Here is an 18,334-nt window from a genome sequence, read left to right as displayed (position 1 = left end):
TGCCTCCTTTTGGAAACAAGATGGAATTGTGAGAGGAATACAAATTGGGAATTGGGGAGAAAAGGAGGCATATGGAGAGGAAGGAAACAGGGAAGGTGGCAGGGAGAGAAGAAGAAAATAGACTGAACAGAGAGAGATTTTGGCAGGGAGTGAGATACTACAGACAGCAAAAAAATGTAATTCAAATAGGGCTAAGGAATGGAAAGAGCAATGAAATAACCAAAATTAAGTATAGATATATATATAGGTGTTTTTTTTTTTGTTTTTTTTTTTTTTTTGAGATGGAGCCTCACTCTGTTATCCAGGCTGGAGAGTACAGTGGCGTGATCTTGGCTCACTGCAACCTCTGCCTCCCAAATTCAAGCGATTCTCGTGCCTCAGCCTCCTGAGTAGCTGGGACTACAGGAGTGTGCCACCACGCCCAGCTAATTTTTATATTTTCAGTGGAGACGGGGTTTCACCATGTTGGCCAGGCTGGTCTTGAACTCCTGACCTCAAATGATCTGCCCACATCGGCCTCTCAAAGTGCTGGAATTACAGGCATGTGTCACTGTGCCTGGCCTAAAATATCTTTAAGTTAACAAAGGTTATGACATTATGGCAGATTGCATTTTCCAAATATAATACATCCCAATATGTCCCATCCTACATGCTATTCTTATGTGACACTGACATTCGTCTGCAGTGGTAGGGTCTATGTGCCCTCTCCTTGAAGCTGGGCAGACCTTTGTAATTGCTGTAACAGAATACAGCAGGATGACATCTGTGACTTCTGAGGGTAGGTCATAACAATACCATGTACTTTTGCATTGTTCTTTTGGGATGCTTCGTCTTGTAATCCAGTCACTATGCTGTGAAGAAGCTCAGCCGCATGTATTGGCCAGAATTTAGGCATTCTGGCTGACAGCCAGCCTCAACCTTAGCCTTCAAGATACCCCAGTGCCAGACATTTGATGGCAAATGCATGTCAGATTTGGAGCAGGAACCATGAGTTGAGCCCAGTCAACCTCATAACTGTTAGAGATACATTAAGAAAATCATTGTTATTTTAAACCACTCAGAAAAGAGAGTTTTGGAGTGATTTATTTGGGGTAACTAGAACAAACACTATAAACAATTTTAAAAATTGAATTATGACCATACTGTTTTAAAAGTTTGAGGTAGGGCTTCTGGGGACTGTAATGTGCTATTTCTTCACCTTAGTACTGAATACACCAGAAGTGTTCACTTTGTGAAAATTAATCAAGTTACAATACTTAATTTGTGCACTCTTCTGATATACTTCAATAAAAAAATGGAATTCAGAAGTTTACTGAAATAATGTGTATGTACAGAAATTCAAATATAGAGAGATTCTTATATGCACATATTATATGTGACTAAACAGAGAGCCTATATGTCAAATTATTAATGATTATCTGCACGTAGTGGCACTATAAATTTTAAGTTTGTCCAAAAGTTTCTATAATGAACATCTATCTTACAGCCTGAAAAAGTTGCAAATGCAAAAAAATTCTTAACTCCCTTTACTCAGTTATAAAAATGTTAAACTAGGATGGTGAATCAGAGCTACACAGAACAAACTTAACACATTAAAATGAATCATGTGATCAAATCCCAACTTAACCTAAAAATTTTAGTGACAACTTACATAAAACAGCCATGTAGCAATTCTATTTCCTGTCCCCAGCTCTTTGAAAGCATCTGGCTCATCTTTCTGTGAATAAAAACACAGCAAATTCAATGGTATAAAAATTCAGTAATACAAATACTCTAGTGGCAACTAAACATCAGTAGTAACATCCTGAAGAATATGCCAACAACCCCAAAAGTTTCCCTTGTAATGTCCAGTGCACTATAAACATCAGGCACTCTTTTTGTAAAGATGGAGTCTTGCTATATGGACCAGGGTGATCTTGAACTCCCGGCCTCAAGCAATCCTCCTGCCTTGGCCTCCCAAAGTGCTAGGATTACAGGTGTGAGCCACTGTACCTGGCCTCAAATACTTGCTCACTGAACTTGTATACTGGATACTTTAGACAAGATTACAGGATAAAAGGCAGACTTATTAGCCTAAATGACAGCCATTATTTGCTGACTACATATTATTTTAAAAATCAATACCCACAATTTTGGCTTCCAAAAAAATACGACGTGACAGCCATCTCTTAGCTACATTCCTGAAGCTTAATGTACCTTGAGACTTACTTTGAACTCATGACCTACTGAAATATTTCCTAGTATTATTTTTCTTTTTTTCTTTTATTTTTTGAGACAGTCTTGCCCTGTCACCCAGGCTGGAGTGCAATGCCATGATCTCAGCTCACTGCAACCTCCACCTCCCGGGTTTAAGCAATTCTTCTGCCTCAGCCTCTCAAGTAGCTGGGACTACAGGCATGCACCACCATGTCTGGCTAATTTTTTTGTATTTTTATATATGTAGAAATGAAGTTTTGCCATGTTGGCCAGGCTGGTCTTGAACTCTTGACCTCAGGTGATCCACCCACCTTGGCCTCCCAAAGGGCTGGGATTACAGGCATGAGCCACCACGCCTGGCCCCTAGTATTATTTTTCTAATAATGCTAGTAAAGTGACTTTCAGTACTATAATCAAGCTAGATAATTAATATCTAAATATTTATATCTAAATTAAAATACAATACAACCTCTTGGCATTTCTCCCAGAAAAATAAAAATGTATTTTTCATACAGAAATATATACACATCTTTATTTGTAATAGTCAAAAACTAAAAACTATCCAAATATCCTTCGATGGGCGAATGGCTAAACTGTGGTATATCCATAACATGGAATACAGGTTGAGCATACCAAAAGTCCAAAATTCAAAATGCTCTGAAGTTCAAAACTTTTAGTGCTAACATGACATATGTGGAAAATTCCACACATAGTACTCCCTGAAGTAGCTCCCCTATCATACACACTATGCCCTAGCCAGGATGGAAACACACAGTTCCCCATAAGGCTCCTGCATCACAAGAGATTTATTTTCAAACCCATTCTTTCTTTACTGAAGGTGTAATCTTTGCGGAGATTTAGATTTTATGCTGGGGTCTCAAATTCAGCAGCCTACACTGTGGCAGATCTTCCTCTTACAGAGCTGTTTATTCCCAAAGCTCTAATTCCTGCAGGCACAGACCTCCAGCCTCTGTGCTTTGTCCCCCCTCTTTAATTCTCTAGGTTTGGGATCACCTCTGTTCAGTTTCCCTTTTGGAATACCCTTTACTTTCTTCCAGGTTTGCCAATGCATTTAAAAGTATCTTAAGTGATTTTATTGGGTATCTAGGTGTTTTTGTTTTTGTTTTTTTAAACTGCTAAAAAGGTTTCACAGAATATCTGCCACACCATATTTCCATAAATTCCAAATAGGCTATGAATTTTTAATGTTAAAAGAACAGAATTAACATGTTGACAAAGAATCTCTCCTTGGCCAAACTACTCAGGCTCCTCTGAACTTTCTTCTCAAGTAGGCCCTGACTTTGGGCTTCTAGTATTTATCTCTGCATTGTCCAATTTGAGCAAGAACCCTGCTAAGTCAAGTGAGCCAGAATCCCCCATCCTTGCCATGTGATCACCCTCAAAATCTAACTGGGTTCTTCATCTTCCACTATCCCCTGGGTGATGATCACTCTGCCCTGACTTCAGCAAGGATCTCGTTAGGTCAGTTTAGCCTGAATCCTCCCTTACCTCTTAGTAATTTTCCATCTACTAACACCCACTCTTGCTCATTGGCTATAAATTCCAACTCTTCCTTGTTGTATTTGGAGTTGGGCTTAATCGCTCTCCCTTACTGCGAAATCCCACTGCAACTGCCGTGGTCCCTATACCTATCGCAATGGTCCCCTCTTGAATGAAGTCTGGTTACCATCTTTAACAAGTGTGAAGAATAATTTTTTCTTTAACAATGTAATGCGGCCAGGCAGAGTGGCTCACGCCTGTAATCCCAGCACTCTGGGAGGCCGAGGTGGGTGGATCACCTGAGCTCAGGAGTTCAAGACCAGCCTGGCCAACATGGTGAAACCCTGTTGCTACTAAAAATACAAAAATTAGCTGGGTGTGGTGGTGCACATGCCTGTGATCCCAGCTACTCGGGAGGCTGAGGCAGGAGAACTGCTCCAACCCAGGAGGCAGAGGTTGCAGTGAGCCAAGATCACGCCACTGCACTCCAGCCTGGATGACAGAGTGAGACTCTGTTTTTTTGTTTTGTTTTGTTTTGTTTTGAGACAAACAATGTAATGCATAAGCCTCAGTGAATTTCTCCATTTCTTTTTTACTTACCCGTGCAAAGTCAAAATGGGGTTCATACTGTCCTCCAACTCCATAATTTGCTACCTGAAGGAAAGACACAAAGCATGAAAGAAAAGAACTATAAAGATTACTATTCAAAAAAATCTATGAACCTCATTTTTTGGACTTTTATAGACCATGGTCAGGTATTTACAGAGAAATGAAAACTATTTAAAATCAATGAGAGTTCCTATGAAAACAGGGATGAAAAACAAAAGACAGCTACTGTATATCTATAGATATAGATCTTTATATCTATAGATCTATATATATTTATATCTATATATATGTACCCCCCCGCCAGAGACAGGCTGAAGTGCAGTGATGAAATCAGAGCGCACTGCAGCCTCAACCTTTGGGGGCACAAGTGATCCTCCCACTTCAGCCTCCTGAGTAGCTGGGACTACAGGTGCATGCTACCACACCCAGCTAATGTTTAAAAATTTAATACATAAGCTAAAATTTGAGATTTCTATTATTTTGTTTCACTAAACACTTTCCTTTGGAACTTAAATAAAAAAAATGTTTTCCAAAGCCCCAAATGCTGGCGAACTTGCAATCTACTTTAATAAAATATCTTTTCTTACATATTTTTTCCCTGCTAAAAAAGGAAAGAAGTTAACACCAATTTAATTATTCCTGCCGAGGGGCCCTAACAACTTCAGTTGCTTATGACAATGTCCCAGTGTGACGCAGCAAAATGTAAGAAAAATATTTGGTCTGAGTTCAAGTTCCAGCTCTCTTAATTACAATGTAACTTCGGATATGATCTCAGTTTTCTTATTTGTTAAAATGAGAATGATACTTAACTCTTTCCCTCAATCACACAACACAATAAAGTGCTGACAAAATCAAAGGAGAACATAAGTAAGAGTGTTAATGGTGAAACTGGAACTACTGCTGGAATGTGTCTTGCTCTGGGGGCCAGCACTCACAGCACCCCTTCATCCCTGAAGCTAAGCCAGGAATGAAGGCCTAAGGCCTATTTGGAAGCCTGACATTCCCAAGTAGAGATGCCAGCAGCTGTTATACCCTTTCCGGTGGGGTCAAGGGAGATGGAACTGCTCTACCCACCCCTCCTCCAACTCCCTGAGGCAGGAGCTGGAGCCGTGTACTCCCTCCCAAGAAAACAGTACTTTGGTAGAACACTGCATCCCAGGGAAATGATGCCTGGGCCACCCAGAGCAGTCATGTCCCCTCAGCCTGAGCTGAAACAGCACATCGCCCTTGTGGAATTGCTGCACTGGCCAAGCTGAGGAGCTGTACATCCCAGGGCTGAAGTAGTACCCAAGGACCCAGGGAAACAGAGCAGTGGCTAAGCTGAGAGATGTGCCCTGCAGGACAAATAACTCTAGTACCCTGCTTCCCTGGAGAGTCTGTGCTGCTGAGACAATTCTCTTTCTGGTGAGTGAAGTCATTGCTGTGCTGCTCTCTGCCCCACAGGGCCCAAACAACAGGCATGGTTGGCCATTCAGGGGTGCTTGTTCCTGCTGTACCTGGCCTCAGAGTCTGGGATCCATCTGAGCCCACCAATCCAGGTTCTGGAGTGACTACTACATGGTGCCTCATCCCCAGGGATAGGAGTTGCCACTAACCCTATTGGCTCAGGCTCCTAAATCATAGCCAAACCCTGCATCCCAGACTCAAACCTCCAGAGCATCCTCTCTTCCCTAGAGTTGGGCCAGGGCTGTGCCCAGTCCGCCAGGGGTAGACTCACAGCTACATACTGACACTCTTTTCCCAAGCAGCTAGAGGGTGCCTCAGAGTCACAGATCCTGGCACTATAGGCAACCTACATCCAACCCTGCCATGAGAGTGACCCTATACCCTAAGACCCAGGTGTTACAATAGTATGTGAGACCCTGAGACCAAGATCCTAGCCCCACAGCCACTCCAAACGCTAGAACCTGGATTGCAGCACTATGGCAGCTGCTTGAAGGATATGTCAGACCTGCCACAAGAAGACTCCCACTGGCTAAAACTCCCTACTGTGCGGAAAACAAGAATGGAAGGATTCCAAAAGCTCTTGCCACTGAAGATACTAACAATGTACTCCACAGCGACCACCACCACAAACTTCTCCAGCCTAGGCTGCTGAGGCACCCACAGTTATTGTTGACAATGAATACAGCTGAAGAAGCTACAAGAGACTACACTACTGAACCTACCTGGAAACACAGTCACCACACCCTTCCCAAACAGTCCAACTGAAGCGGAAAGTTTAAAAGAGCCAGCTGTTCCACTAGATGCAAAGACATCAATGCAGGAAACAAGAAACATTAAAAAGCAATGAAATATGACACTGCTAAGAATGCAACTCTCTAGTTACAGGCCCAAATGAAAAGGAAAACACCTAGCTTGAAAAAAATTCAAATAATGATCTTAAGGAAACTCAAACAGATAAAAGAAAATACAGATAGATAATTCAATGAAATCAGGAAAACAATTCATGATATGAATCAGAATTTCAAAAAAGAAAGATATCATAAAAAGAACCAAACAAAATTCTTGCAGCTGAAGAATTCAATGAATGCAGGAGGCTGAGACAGGAGAATAGCTTGAACCTGGGAGGCGGAGGTTGCAGTGAACTGAGATCTCGCCACTGCACTCCAGCCTGGTGATAGAGCGAGACTCCATCTCAAAAAAAAAAAAAAAAAAAAAAAAAAAAAAAAAAAAAAAGCTGCACCAGCACACTTGATTAAGCAAAACGATGTCTGAACCTGAAGATACATTGTTTGGTATTACTCAGGGGGAAAAAAGGAAACATAATGAAAAAGGACAAAGAGCGCTTACAAGACTTATGGGACACCATTAAACATTTGTATTACAGGAGTTCCAGAAGAAAAGACGGTAAAAGGCATAGAAAACCTATTTAATAACAGCTGAAAACTACCCAAGTCTGGGGAAGAGAGAAGGGTATCCAACTCCAGGAAGTTCAAAAGTCCCTAAATAGATTCAACCCAAAAAAGTCCTCTCTGAAGCACATTTTAGTCAGATTGTCAAACATCAAAGAATTCTAAAAACAGCAAGATAGCTAGATTAACAAAGAAAAAGAAAGATCCAAATAAGCACAATCAGAAATAACAAAGGTGACATTACAACTGACCCCAAAGAAATACAAAAAGTCCTTAGAGATGATTATTAACACCTCTATGCACACAAACTTTTATAAAAAGCCTAGAAGAAATGGATAAATTCCTGGAAACGTACAACCTCCCAAGACTGAACCAGAAAAAAACTGAAACCCTTAACAGACCAATAAGGAGTTATGAAATTGAATTGTAATTAAACAAAACAAAACAAAACAAAAAACCTACTGACCAAAAAAAGCCCTGGACTGGATGGATTCACAGCCGAATTTTACCAGACATACAAAGAAGAGCTAGTATCAATCCTACTGAAACTATTCCAAAAAACTGAGAAGGAAAGACTCCTCCTTAACTCATTTTATTAAGCCAGCATCATTCTGATACCAAAACTCATCAGAGACATGATGAAAAAAGAAAACTTCAGGCTGATATTCCTGATGAACATAGACACAAAATACTCAAAAAAAAATTAGAAAACAAAACCTAGCAGCACATCAAAAAGTTAATTTACTACAATCAAGTAGGCTTTATTTGTGGGGTGCAAGGTTGGTTCAATAAATATAATTCACCACATAAACAGAATTAAAAACCATATGATCATCTCTGCAGATGCAGAAAGAGCTTTCAAAAAAATTCAACATCCTGGCCGGGCACAGTGGCTCACACCTACAATTCTAGCACTTTGGGAGGAAGAGGTGGGTGGATCACCTGAGGTCAGGAGTTCAACACCAGCCTGGCCAACATGGTAAAACCCTGTCTCTACTAAAAATACAAAAATTAGCTGGGCATGGTGGCAGGGGCCTGTAATCCCAGCTACACAGGAGGCTGAGGCAGGAGAACTGCATTAACCCAGGAGGTGGAGGTTGCAGTGAGCCAAGATCACACACTGCACTCCAGCCTGGGCAACAGAGTAAGACTCCATCTCAAGAAAAAACAAACAAACAAAACCAGAAATAACAGATACTGGGCAAGGATGAAGAGAAAGGGGCATGCTCATACACTGCTGGTGGGAATGTAAATTAGTACAATCACTATGGAGAACACTGTAGAGGTTCCTCAAAAAACTAAAAATAGATCTACCATATGATCCAGCAATCCCAATGCCAAGTATATATCCAAAAGAAAGGAAATTAGCATGATGAAGAGATACCCGCATTCTCATGTTTATTCACAATAGCTAACGTATGGAATCAACCTAAGTGTCCATCAACAGATGAATGGATAAAGAAAATGTGGTGCTTATATATAATGAAACACTATTCAGCCATAAGAATGTAATCTTGTCACAGGGATGGAACTGGAGTTCATTATATTAAATAAGCCCAGCACAGAAAGACAAATATCACATGTTCTCACTTACATGTGGGATTTCTGCATTTCCAACTGAGGTACATGGTTCATCTCATTGGAACTGGTTGGACAGTGGGTGCAGCCTATGGAGAATGAGCCAAAGCAGGGCGGGGCATTGCCTCACCTGGGAAGCACAAGGGGTCACGGAATTTCCCTTTCCTAGCAAAGGGAAGCCATGACAGATTGTACCTGGAAAAATGGGACACTCCCGCCCACATACTGTGCTTTTCCCATGGTCTTAGCAACTGGCAGACCAGGATATTCTCTCCTGTGCCTGGCTCAGTGGGTCCCACGCACATGGAGTCTTGCTCACTGCTAGTGCAGCAGTCTGCTGGCTGCAGGAGGGGCGTCTACCATTGCTGAGGCTTGATTAGGTAAACAAAGCAGCCAGAAAGCTCAAACTAGGTGGAGCCCACCACAACTCAGCAAGGCCTACTGCCTCTATAGACTTCACCTCTGTGGGCAGGGCAAAGCTGAACAAAAGCCAGCAGAAATTTCAGCAGACTTAAACATCCCTGTCTGACAGCTCTGAAGAGAGCAGTGGTTTTCCCAGAACGGCATCTGAGCTCTGAGAACAGAAGACTGCTTCCTCAAGAGGGTCCCTGACCTCCACGTAGCCTAACTGGGAGACACCTCCCAGTAGGGGCCAACAGACACCTCATACAGGTGGGTGCCCTCTGGGACGAAGCTTTCAGAGGAAGGATCGGGCAGCAATATTTGCTGTTCTGCAGCCTCTGCTGGTGATACTCAGGCAAACAGGGTCTGGAGTGGACCTCCAGCAAACTCCAACAGACCTGCAGCTGAGGGACCTGACAGTTAGAAGGAAAACTAACAGAAAGGAATATGTCAACATCAACAAAAAGGTCATCTACACCCAAACCCCATCTGTAGGTCACCAACATCAAAGACCAAAGGTAGATAAAACCACAAAGATGGGGAGAAACCAGAGCAGAAAAGCTGAAAATCCTAAAAATCAGAGCACCTCTTCTCCTCCAAAGGATCACAGCTCCTCGCCAGCAACAGAACAAAGCTGGATGGAGAATGACTTCAATGAGTTGACAGAAGTAGGCTTCAGAAGGTCGGTAATAACAAACCTTCTCCCCACTAAAGGAGCATGTTCTAAGTCATTGCAAGGAAGCTAAAACCCTTGAAAAAAGGATTAGACGAATGGCTAACTAGAACCAACAGTGTAGAGAAGACCTTAAATGATGGAGCTGAAAACCATGGCACAAGAACTTTGTGACGCATGCACAAGCTTCAATAGCCGATTGGATCAAGTGTAACAAAGGGCATCAGTGACTGAAGATGGAATTAATGAAATAAAGTGAGAACACAAGTTTAGAGAAAAAAGAGTAAAAAGAAACTAATAAAGCTTCCAAGAAATATGGAACTATCTAAGAAGACCAAATCTACATTTGATTGGTGTACCTGAAAGTGACAGGGAGAATGGAACCAGGTTGGAAAACACTCTTCAGGAAATTATCCAGGAGAATTTCCCCAACCTAGCAAGGCAGGCCAACATTCAAATTCAGGAAATACAGAGAACACCACAAAGATACTCCGCGAGAAGAGCAACTCCAAGACACGTAATTGTCAGATTCACCAAGGTTGAAATGAGGAAAAAGTGTTAAGGGCAGCCAGAGAGAAAGGTCAGGTTACCCACACAAAGGGAGGCCCATCAAATTAACAGCGGATCTCTCGGCAGAAACCCTACAAGCTAGAAGAGAGTGAGGCCCAATATTCAACAATCTTTTGTTGTTGTTGTTGTTGTTGTTGTTAAGACGGAGTCTCGCTCTGTCACCCAGGCTGGAGTGCAGTGGCCGGATCTCAGCTCACTGCAAGCTCCGCCTCCCGGATTTACACCACTCTCCTGCCTCAGCCTCCGGAGTAGCTGGGACTACAGGCGCCCGCCACCTCACCCGGCTAGATTTTTGTATTTTTTTAGTAGAGACGGGGTTTCACCACGTTAGCCAGGATGGTCTCGATCTCCTGACGTTGTGATCCGCCCATCTCGGCCTCCCAAAGTGCTGAGATTACAGGCTTGAGCCACCGCGCCCGGCCTCAACATTCTTAAAGAAAAGAATTTTCAACCCAGAATTTCATACCCAGCCAAACTAAGCTTTGTAAGTAAAGGAAAAACAAAATCGTTTGCAGAGAAGCAAATGCTGAGAGATTTTGTCACTACCAGGCCTGCCTTACAAGAGCTCCTAAAGGAAGCACTAAACATGGAAAGAAGCAACCAGTACCAGCCACTGCAAAAACATGCCAAATTGTAAAGACCATCGATGTTATAAAGAAACTGCATCAATTAACGGGCAAAATAACCAGCTAACATCATAATGACAGGTTCAAATTCACACATAACAATATTAACCTTAAATGTAAATGGGCTAAATGCCCCAATGAAAAGGCACAGACTGGCAAACTGGATAGAGTCAAGACCCATCAGGAGACCCATGTCATGTGCAAGACACACACAGGCTCAAAATAAAGGGATGGAGGAAGATCTACCAAGCAAATGGAAAGAAAAAAAAAAAAAAAAAGCAGGGGTTGCAATCCTAGTCTCTGATAAAACAGACTTTAAACCAACACAGATCAAAAGAGACAAAGGAGGCCATTACATAATGGTAAAGGGATCAATTCAACAGGAAGTGCTAACTATCCCAAATATATATGCACCCAATACAGGGGCACCCAGATTCATAAAGCAAGTCCTTAGAGCCCTAAAAAGAGACTCATACTCTCACACAATAATAATGAGAGACTTTAACACCCCACTGTCAATATTAGATCAACAAGACAGAAGGTTAACAAGGATATCCAGGACTTGAACTCAGCTCTGCACTAAGCAGACCATTATAATAGACATCTACAGAACTCTCTCCACCCCAAATCAACAGAATATACATTCTTCTCAGCACCACATCATACTTACTCTAAAACTGACCACATAACTGGAAGTAAAGCACTCCTCAGCAAATGTAAAAGAACAGAAATTACAATAAACTGTCTCTCAGACCACAGTGTAATCAAATTAGAACTCAGGATTAAGAAACTCACTCAAAACCATACAACTACATGGAAACTGAACAACCTGCTCCTGAATGACTACTGGGTACATAACAAAATGAAGGCAAAAATAGATGTTCTTTGAAACCAATGAGAACAAAGACACAACGTACCAGAATCTCTGGGACACATTTAAAGCAGTGTGTAGAGGAAAATTTATAGCACTAAATGCCCACAAAAGAAAGCAAGAAAGATCTAAAATCGACACCCTAACATCACAATTAAAAGAACTAGAGAAGCAAGAGCAAACGCATTCAAAAGCTAGCAGAAGGCAAGAAATAACAAAGATCAGAGCAGAACTAAAAGAGATAGAGACACAAAAAACCCTTCAAAAAAAATCAATGAATCCAGGAGCTGGGTTTTTGAAAAGATCAACAAAATTGATAGACCGCTAGCAAGACAAAGAAGAAAAGAGAGAAGAATCAAATAGATGCAATAAAAAATGATAAAGGGGATATCACCACTGATCCCACAGAAATACAAACTACCATCAGATAATACTATAAACACCTCTACGCAAATAAACTAGGAAATCTAGAAGAAATGGATAAATTCCTGGACACATACACCCTTCCAAGACTAAACCAGGAAGAAGGTGAATCTCTGAATAGACCAATACCAGGCTCTGAAATTGAGGCAATAATTAATAGCCTACCAACAAAAAAAAGTCCAGGACAAGATGGATTCACAGCCAAATTCTACCAGAGATACAAAGAGGAGCTGGTACCATTCCTTCTGAAACTATTTCAATCAACAAAAAAAGAGAGAATCCTCCCTAACTCCTTTTATGAGGCCATCATCATCCTGATACCAAAGCCTGGCAGAGATACAACAAAAAAAGAGAATTTTAGACCAATATCCCTGATGAACATCGATGCGAAAATCCTCAATAAAATACTGGGAAACTGAATCCAGTAGCACATCGAAAAGCTTATCCACTGCAATCAAGTTGGCTTCATCCCTGGGATGCAAGGCTGGTTCAACATACACAAATCAATAAACGTAATCCATCACATAAACAGAACCATCACAAAAACCATATGATTATCTCAATAGATGCAGAAAAGGCCTTTGATAAAATTCAACAGCGCTTCATGCTAAAAGCTTTAAATAAACTAGGTATTGATGGAACATATCTCAAACTAATAAGAGCTACTTATGACAAACCCACAGCCAATATCATACTGAATGGGCAAAAACTGGAAGCATTCCCTTTGAAAACTGGCACAAGACAAAGATGGCCTCCCTCACCACTCCTATTCAACATAGTGTTGGAAGTTCTGGCCATGGCAATCAGGCAAGAGAAATAAAGGGTATTCAACTAGGAAATGAAATCAAATTGTCCCTGTTTGCAGATGACATAATTGTATATTTAGAAAACCCCATTGTCTCAGCCCAAAATCTCCTTAAATTGATAGGCAACTTCAGCAAACTCTCAGGATACAAAATCAATGTGCAGAAATCACAAGTATTCCTATCCACCAATAACAGACAAACAGAGAGCCAAATCATGAGTGAACTCCCATTCACAATTGCTTCAAAAAGAATAAAATACCCAGGAATCCAACTTAAAAGGATGTGAAGAACCTCTTCAAGGAGAACTACAAACCACTGTTCAACAAAATAAAAGAGGATACAAACAAATGGAAGAACATTCCATGCTCATGGATAGGAAGAATCAATATTGTGAAAATGGTCATACTGCCCAAGGTAATTTATAGATTCAATGCCAATGCCATCCCCATCAAGCTACCAATGACTTTCTTCACAGAATTGGAGAAAACTACTTTAAAGTTCATATGGAACCAAAAAAGAGCCCATACTGCCAAGACAATCCACTTCTTCTTTTTGGCCAGACCTGGATGACAGTTTATTACTTAAAATTGAAAAGAGGCCAGACATAGTGGCTCATGCCTGTAATCCCAACACTTCGGGAGGCCAAGGCAGGCAGATCACTTGAGGCCAGGAGTTCGAGAACAGCCTGGCCAACATGGTGAAATTCCATTGCTACTGAAAACACAAAAATTAGCTAGGCATGGCGGCATGTGCCTGTGGTCCCAGCTACTTGGGAGGCTGAGGCAGGAGAATCACTTGATCCCAGGGAGCGGAGGTCACACTGAACCAAGATTGCACCACTGCACTCCAGTGAGACTGTCTCAAAAACAAAAAACAAAAAACAAAAAAGGTTGAAAAGAAGCAAAAGCAAAAGTATCACCTTTCTAATGAATTTATGAGCTGCATATTGACTGCATCTGTCTTAGAATTTTGCAACCAGGCCAGGCACAGTGCCTCACGCCTGTAATCCCAGCACTTTGGGAGGTCAAGGCAAGTGGTCAGGAGTTCTTGAACTCTTTGAGGTCAGGAGTTCAAGACCAGCCTGACCAACATGGTGAAACCCCGTCTCTACTAAAAATACAAAATTAGCTTGGTGTAGGTGTGCATGCCTGTAATCCCAGCTACTTGGGAGGCTGAGGCAGGAGAATCGCTTGAACCAGGAGACGGGTTGTAGTGAGCCGAGATCATGCCACTGCACTCCAGCCTGGGCCACTCCATCACAAAAAAAAAAAAAAAAAATTGCAACCAGAAAGGCTATAATAAAGGCATTGGTTTCTTTAGTGCATATTTTGATAATTAAAAAAAAAAAACTAATACAGAAAAGGGAACTCAAATATTTTTTAAAGTATTTTTCTATAGGAAAAGACTAAGGAATAGACATAATGCTGACAAAGGGGAAGACTAAGCTGTTTCTTTTCTCTGGTTTATAGGCCTATGCTTATTTATTTATTTATTTATTTTTTACTATTGAAACCAAATGAGATTATTATACATTGATTTTATGTTTATTCTCTATAACTAACATTCCTATATATACCTGTTTACTACAGATATTCTGAGTCAAGTTGTGATTATGACAGAGTGAAGAAGAATTATTTTGAGACAGCTGCTTTTGATGACAAATGATTTATAGACATAAAAGTAACAGTAGAAAAAGAGAAGTGATAAAAGTCAGTCCTATGTTTCACTATTACAAATAAAGGAAAAGTATTTGCTTAAAAATAAATAAATGAATAAAAAGAAAAAAAAAATTATTTCTTAAAACCCACCCTGGCCACTTGACAGGCAAACTGAGGTCTGGGGGATAGAAAAAAAAATTACAGTGTACTTAATATTAGTGATATGTATTTTTCATTTCCCTAGACATCTATACTCAACAGGGAGAGTTTTCATGTTTTAATAAGAAATTTAAAAGTCACAGAACAATCATAATTTTTCCCATTATTAAAATCACTTTGCATGGTTGCAGCTTGCAGGTCACTTTTTAAGGTCCCAAACTATCATGCAAATTGAGGACTACCTGTTCAGTGTAAAGGAAATCTCCTCTGAAGCATCTCTTGAAGAGTAAAAATGACTTAAGGATAATGTGATTACCTACCTGTAATTCCTCTGCTGTGGAAACATCTAGTCCTGTTAGATCCTGTATTCTCATATTAATTCGAGACACCACAGGGTTTTCATAGCCAGAGAGCCAGGCACTAAGAATAAGAAGAATATTAGTTTTATTGATAATGTTTCATTACATGGAGACTAATAGCTGTTATTTTGAAAGCCATAATATTTAATAAATAGGACAATAAACCTTTACTGACGGCATTTAGTTCATTTTCTTGCTTACTATCATCTTTATGAATGGATAATGTAATTTTTTTTTAATGTCACATTCTACTGTTAGAGGTTGGGAAGGAAAAAACTAATTAAATTTATTATAACACTTCTATGAAAACAGTTGGATTAATGTAAGGAGGCTACATTGAAAGCCACCTACATTGAGAACTTCAAAAAATTCTTCAAAAAACCATACCAAACAAAACAATGTTCCTTCCAGGTAAGGTATAGGAACTGACTATGGTGGAAGTCATGGGGTCTTTAGCTTGATCTACATAATGCTAATATTTTGTAAGAAAAAAATTCTGCTTACTACCTAAATTTTGAAAAGGTACCCAAACACACCTACTGAAGGATGGACAATTATAGCCGTTGGTAAGGATGTGAAGAAACTGGAACCCTCATACATTGCTGATGGGAATGTAAAAGGTGCAGCCACTTTGGAAAACAGTTTGGTACTTGCTCAAAATGCTAAACACAGCTACCAAATGACCCAGCAATTTACTTCTAGGTATATATCCAAGAGAAATTAAATCTTATGTCCATACAATAACTTGTACAGAATTTTTTATGGCATCATTACATATAATAGCCAAAAAGTAGAAATAACCCAAATATCAATTTACCAATGGACACATAAAATATGGTATATCTATAAACTGGAATATTATTGTGTCACAAAAAGGAATAAAGGTACTGGTGAGGCACAGTGGCTCATGCCTGTAATCCCAGCACTTTGGGAGGCTGAGGTGGAAAGGTCACTTGAGGCCAGGAGTTTGAGACCAGCCTGGGCAACACAGTGAGACCTCAACTCTACAAAACATTTTAAAAATTAGCTGGGCATGGTGGTATGCACCTGTAGTTCCAGCTACTCTGGCAGCTGAGGCAAGAGAGCCGCTTGAGCATAGAAGTTTGAGGCTGCAGTGAATTATGATCACACCTCTGCACTCCAACCTGGGCAACACAGTGAGACCCTGTCTCTACATACCTGGATGGAACATCATATTAGGTCAAGCCAGATAAAAAGGCCACATGTTATATAATGCCACTTCTATGAAATATACAGAAGAGGCAAATCCATAGATAATAGAAAATAGATTACTGGTTGCCAGGGGATGGGGCTGGGGGGAATGGGAAATGACTCCTAATGGGTACAGGGATTTTTGACAAAAATGTTCTGGAATTAGACATTGGTTATAGTTGCACAAGGCTAAAAACCACTGAAATGCATACTTTAAAAGCGTGGATTTTATGATATGGGAACTACATCTCAATTTTAAATGGTACCTCCAAATTCAACTATATCCCTTTTTCACATATGCTTTTAACCAGTCAATCAGTCCTTCGCTTTCTTCACTTCTCCTCTCACTGAGCTTTGATTCCATAGCTCATCATTTATAACAACATTCTTTCTAAATGCCTAAACTCAACTGTCTGGCAAAAACAATCCTGGATAAATCTCTTTTCTCCAAGCTTATATCTGTGTCACCAAACCCTACTGGAGAAAGTCATGAAATAGGGCAGATATGTCCCACTAAAAATTCACGAATACCACCTTCAAATGGGCTCTTCACTTTTACTTCCTCTTCCACTCTATACCCTAACTCACTTCAGCCTCTCCCGTCACTCAGTAGATAATGTATCTCCTACTTCAGAGGAAATAAACACCTTTACAATTAAAAATTATTTCTCCAACTCTGTATATCCCTCCAGTTACCAATCTTTCTTTTCCCTCTTCAAGCTAACTTTGTCAGATTCCTAATCTCTGAACTCACTGTACTCTAGCTTTAGTCACTTATATCACTCCCTCAAAATTGCTCTTGCTAATGTTACCCATAGCCCTATTGTGCTTCTCAATCTAATGACATTTTTTCAATTCTCATTGTATTTGTTCCTTTGGTAACATTTGTGACAACACTCATCCTTTTGGAAACTCTCTCAAACACTCATTCTCCAGGCATTCCTCCAGTGTCTCAGGCTGGTTTGTCTTGGTCTCCTAATTTACAGCCTCCAACACTATATTCTGCCTCCCTCTCAGGACCGCAGCAACATTTCCTCAAGAATGTATTTCCTCTAGCCCTAAGGCTAGCGAGTATGCTCTTCTCTCTGCCCAGAATATTCTTTTTCATTTTTGCAAAATTAAGACTTTGGATATCACCTTAGTTACCACTTGTTTAGAGGAGCTTTCCTTTACTTCTCCCCCGCTGCCAGACGAAGCCAAAGCTTCCAGAGGCAGACAAAGGAAGCGAGCAAGCGTGAGAGAGCGAGCAAAAGACAGTGTGTGCGCGTTTCTTTAACAAGAGGAAGACATGGAGAAGAAAGAAGTTTTTACTAATCCAACATGAAACTAACACGACAAACAGGGTGGATTCTTAGATGAATCTAAGGTTTATCCCATATTACTAAAATTACTTGCTTGGTGATCTCTTGCAAATTTTTTGGGACTGGCTGAGTATTACAGAATTCCTCAGTGTAGCAAAAATGGGACGAATCAGTGTTACTGTTGTAAAGAATACAGCTGCTTAAGTATATTAAGAATTTTTGGCCGGGCACGGTGGCTCAAGCCTGTAATCCCAGCACTTTGGGAGGCCGAGACGGGCGGATCACGAGGTCAGGAGATCGAGACCATCCTGGCTAACACGGTGAAACCCCGTCTCTATTAAGAAATACAAAAAACTAGCCGGGCGAGGTGGCGGGCGCCTGTAGTCCCAGCTACTCGGGAGGCTGAGGCCGGAGAATGGCGTAAACCCGGGAGGCGGAGCTTGCAGTGAGCTGAGATCCGGCCACTGCACTCCAGCCTGCGTGACAGAGCGAGACTCCGTCTCAAAAAAAAAAAAAAAAAAAAAAAAGAATTTTTT

At 40.8% G+C, this 18,334-nt stretch overlaps 1 protein-coding gene across 5 annotated transcripts in view; it reads right to left on the bottom strand.

Moving 5' to 3' along the window:
• The window catches only part of P4HA1 (prolyl 4-hydroxylase subunit alpha 1), a 100,372-nt gene that overhangs the window by 5,463 nt on the left and 76,575 nt on the right, over positions 1-18,334 (bottom strand). For all 5 annotated transcript variants that reach the window (XM_077946626.1, XM_015147400.3, XM_015147401.3 and 2 more), the window contains 3 exons: positions 15,247-15,346; positions 4,297-4,350; positions 1,652-1,717 (listed from right to left, as the gene is read on the bottom strand). In XM_077946626.1, the coding sequence (XP_077802752.1) occupies positions 1,652-1,717; positions 4,297-4,350; positions 15,247-15,346 (220 nt within the window). The remainder of the gene's footprint in view (positions 1-1,651; positions 1,718-4,296; positions 4,351-15,246; positions 15,347-18,334) is intronic.

This window comes from Macaca mulatta, chromosome 9 (assembly GCF_049350105.2).
Source record: "Macaca mulatta isolate MMU2019108-1 chromosome 9, T2T-MMU8v2.0, whole genome shotgun sequence".
In the NCBI taxonomy this organism is placed as follows: Eukaryota; Metazoa; Chordata; class Mammalia; order Primates; family Cercopithecidae; genus Macaca; species Macaca mulatta.
Note: the sequence above shows the minus strand (reverse complement) of the source record. Positions and strands in the feature narration are given on the sequence as shown.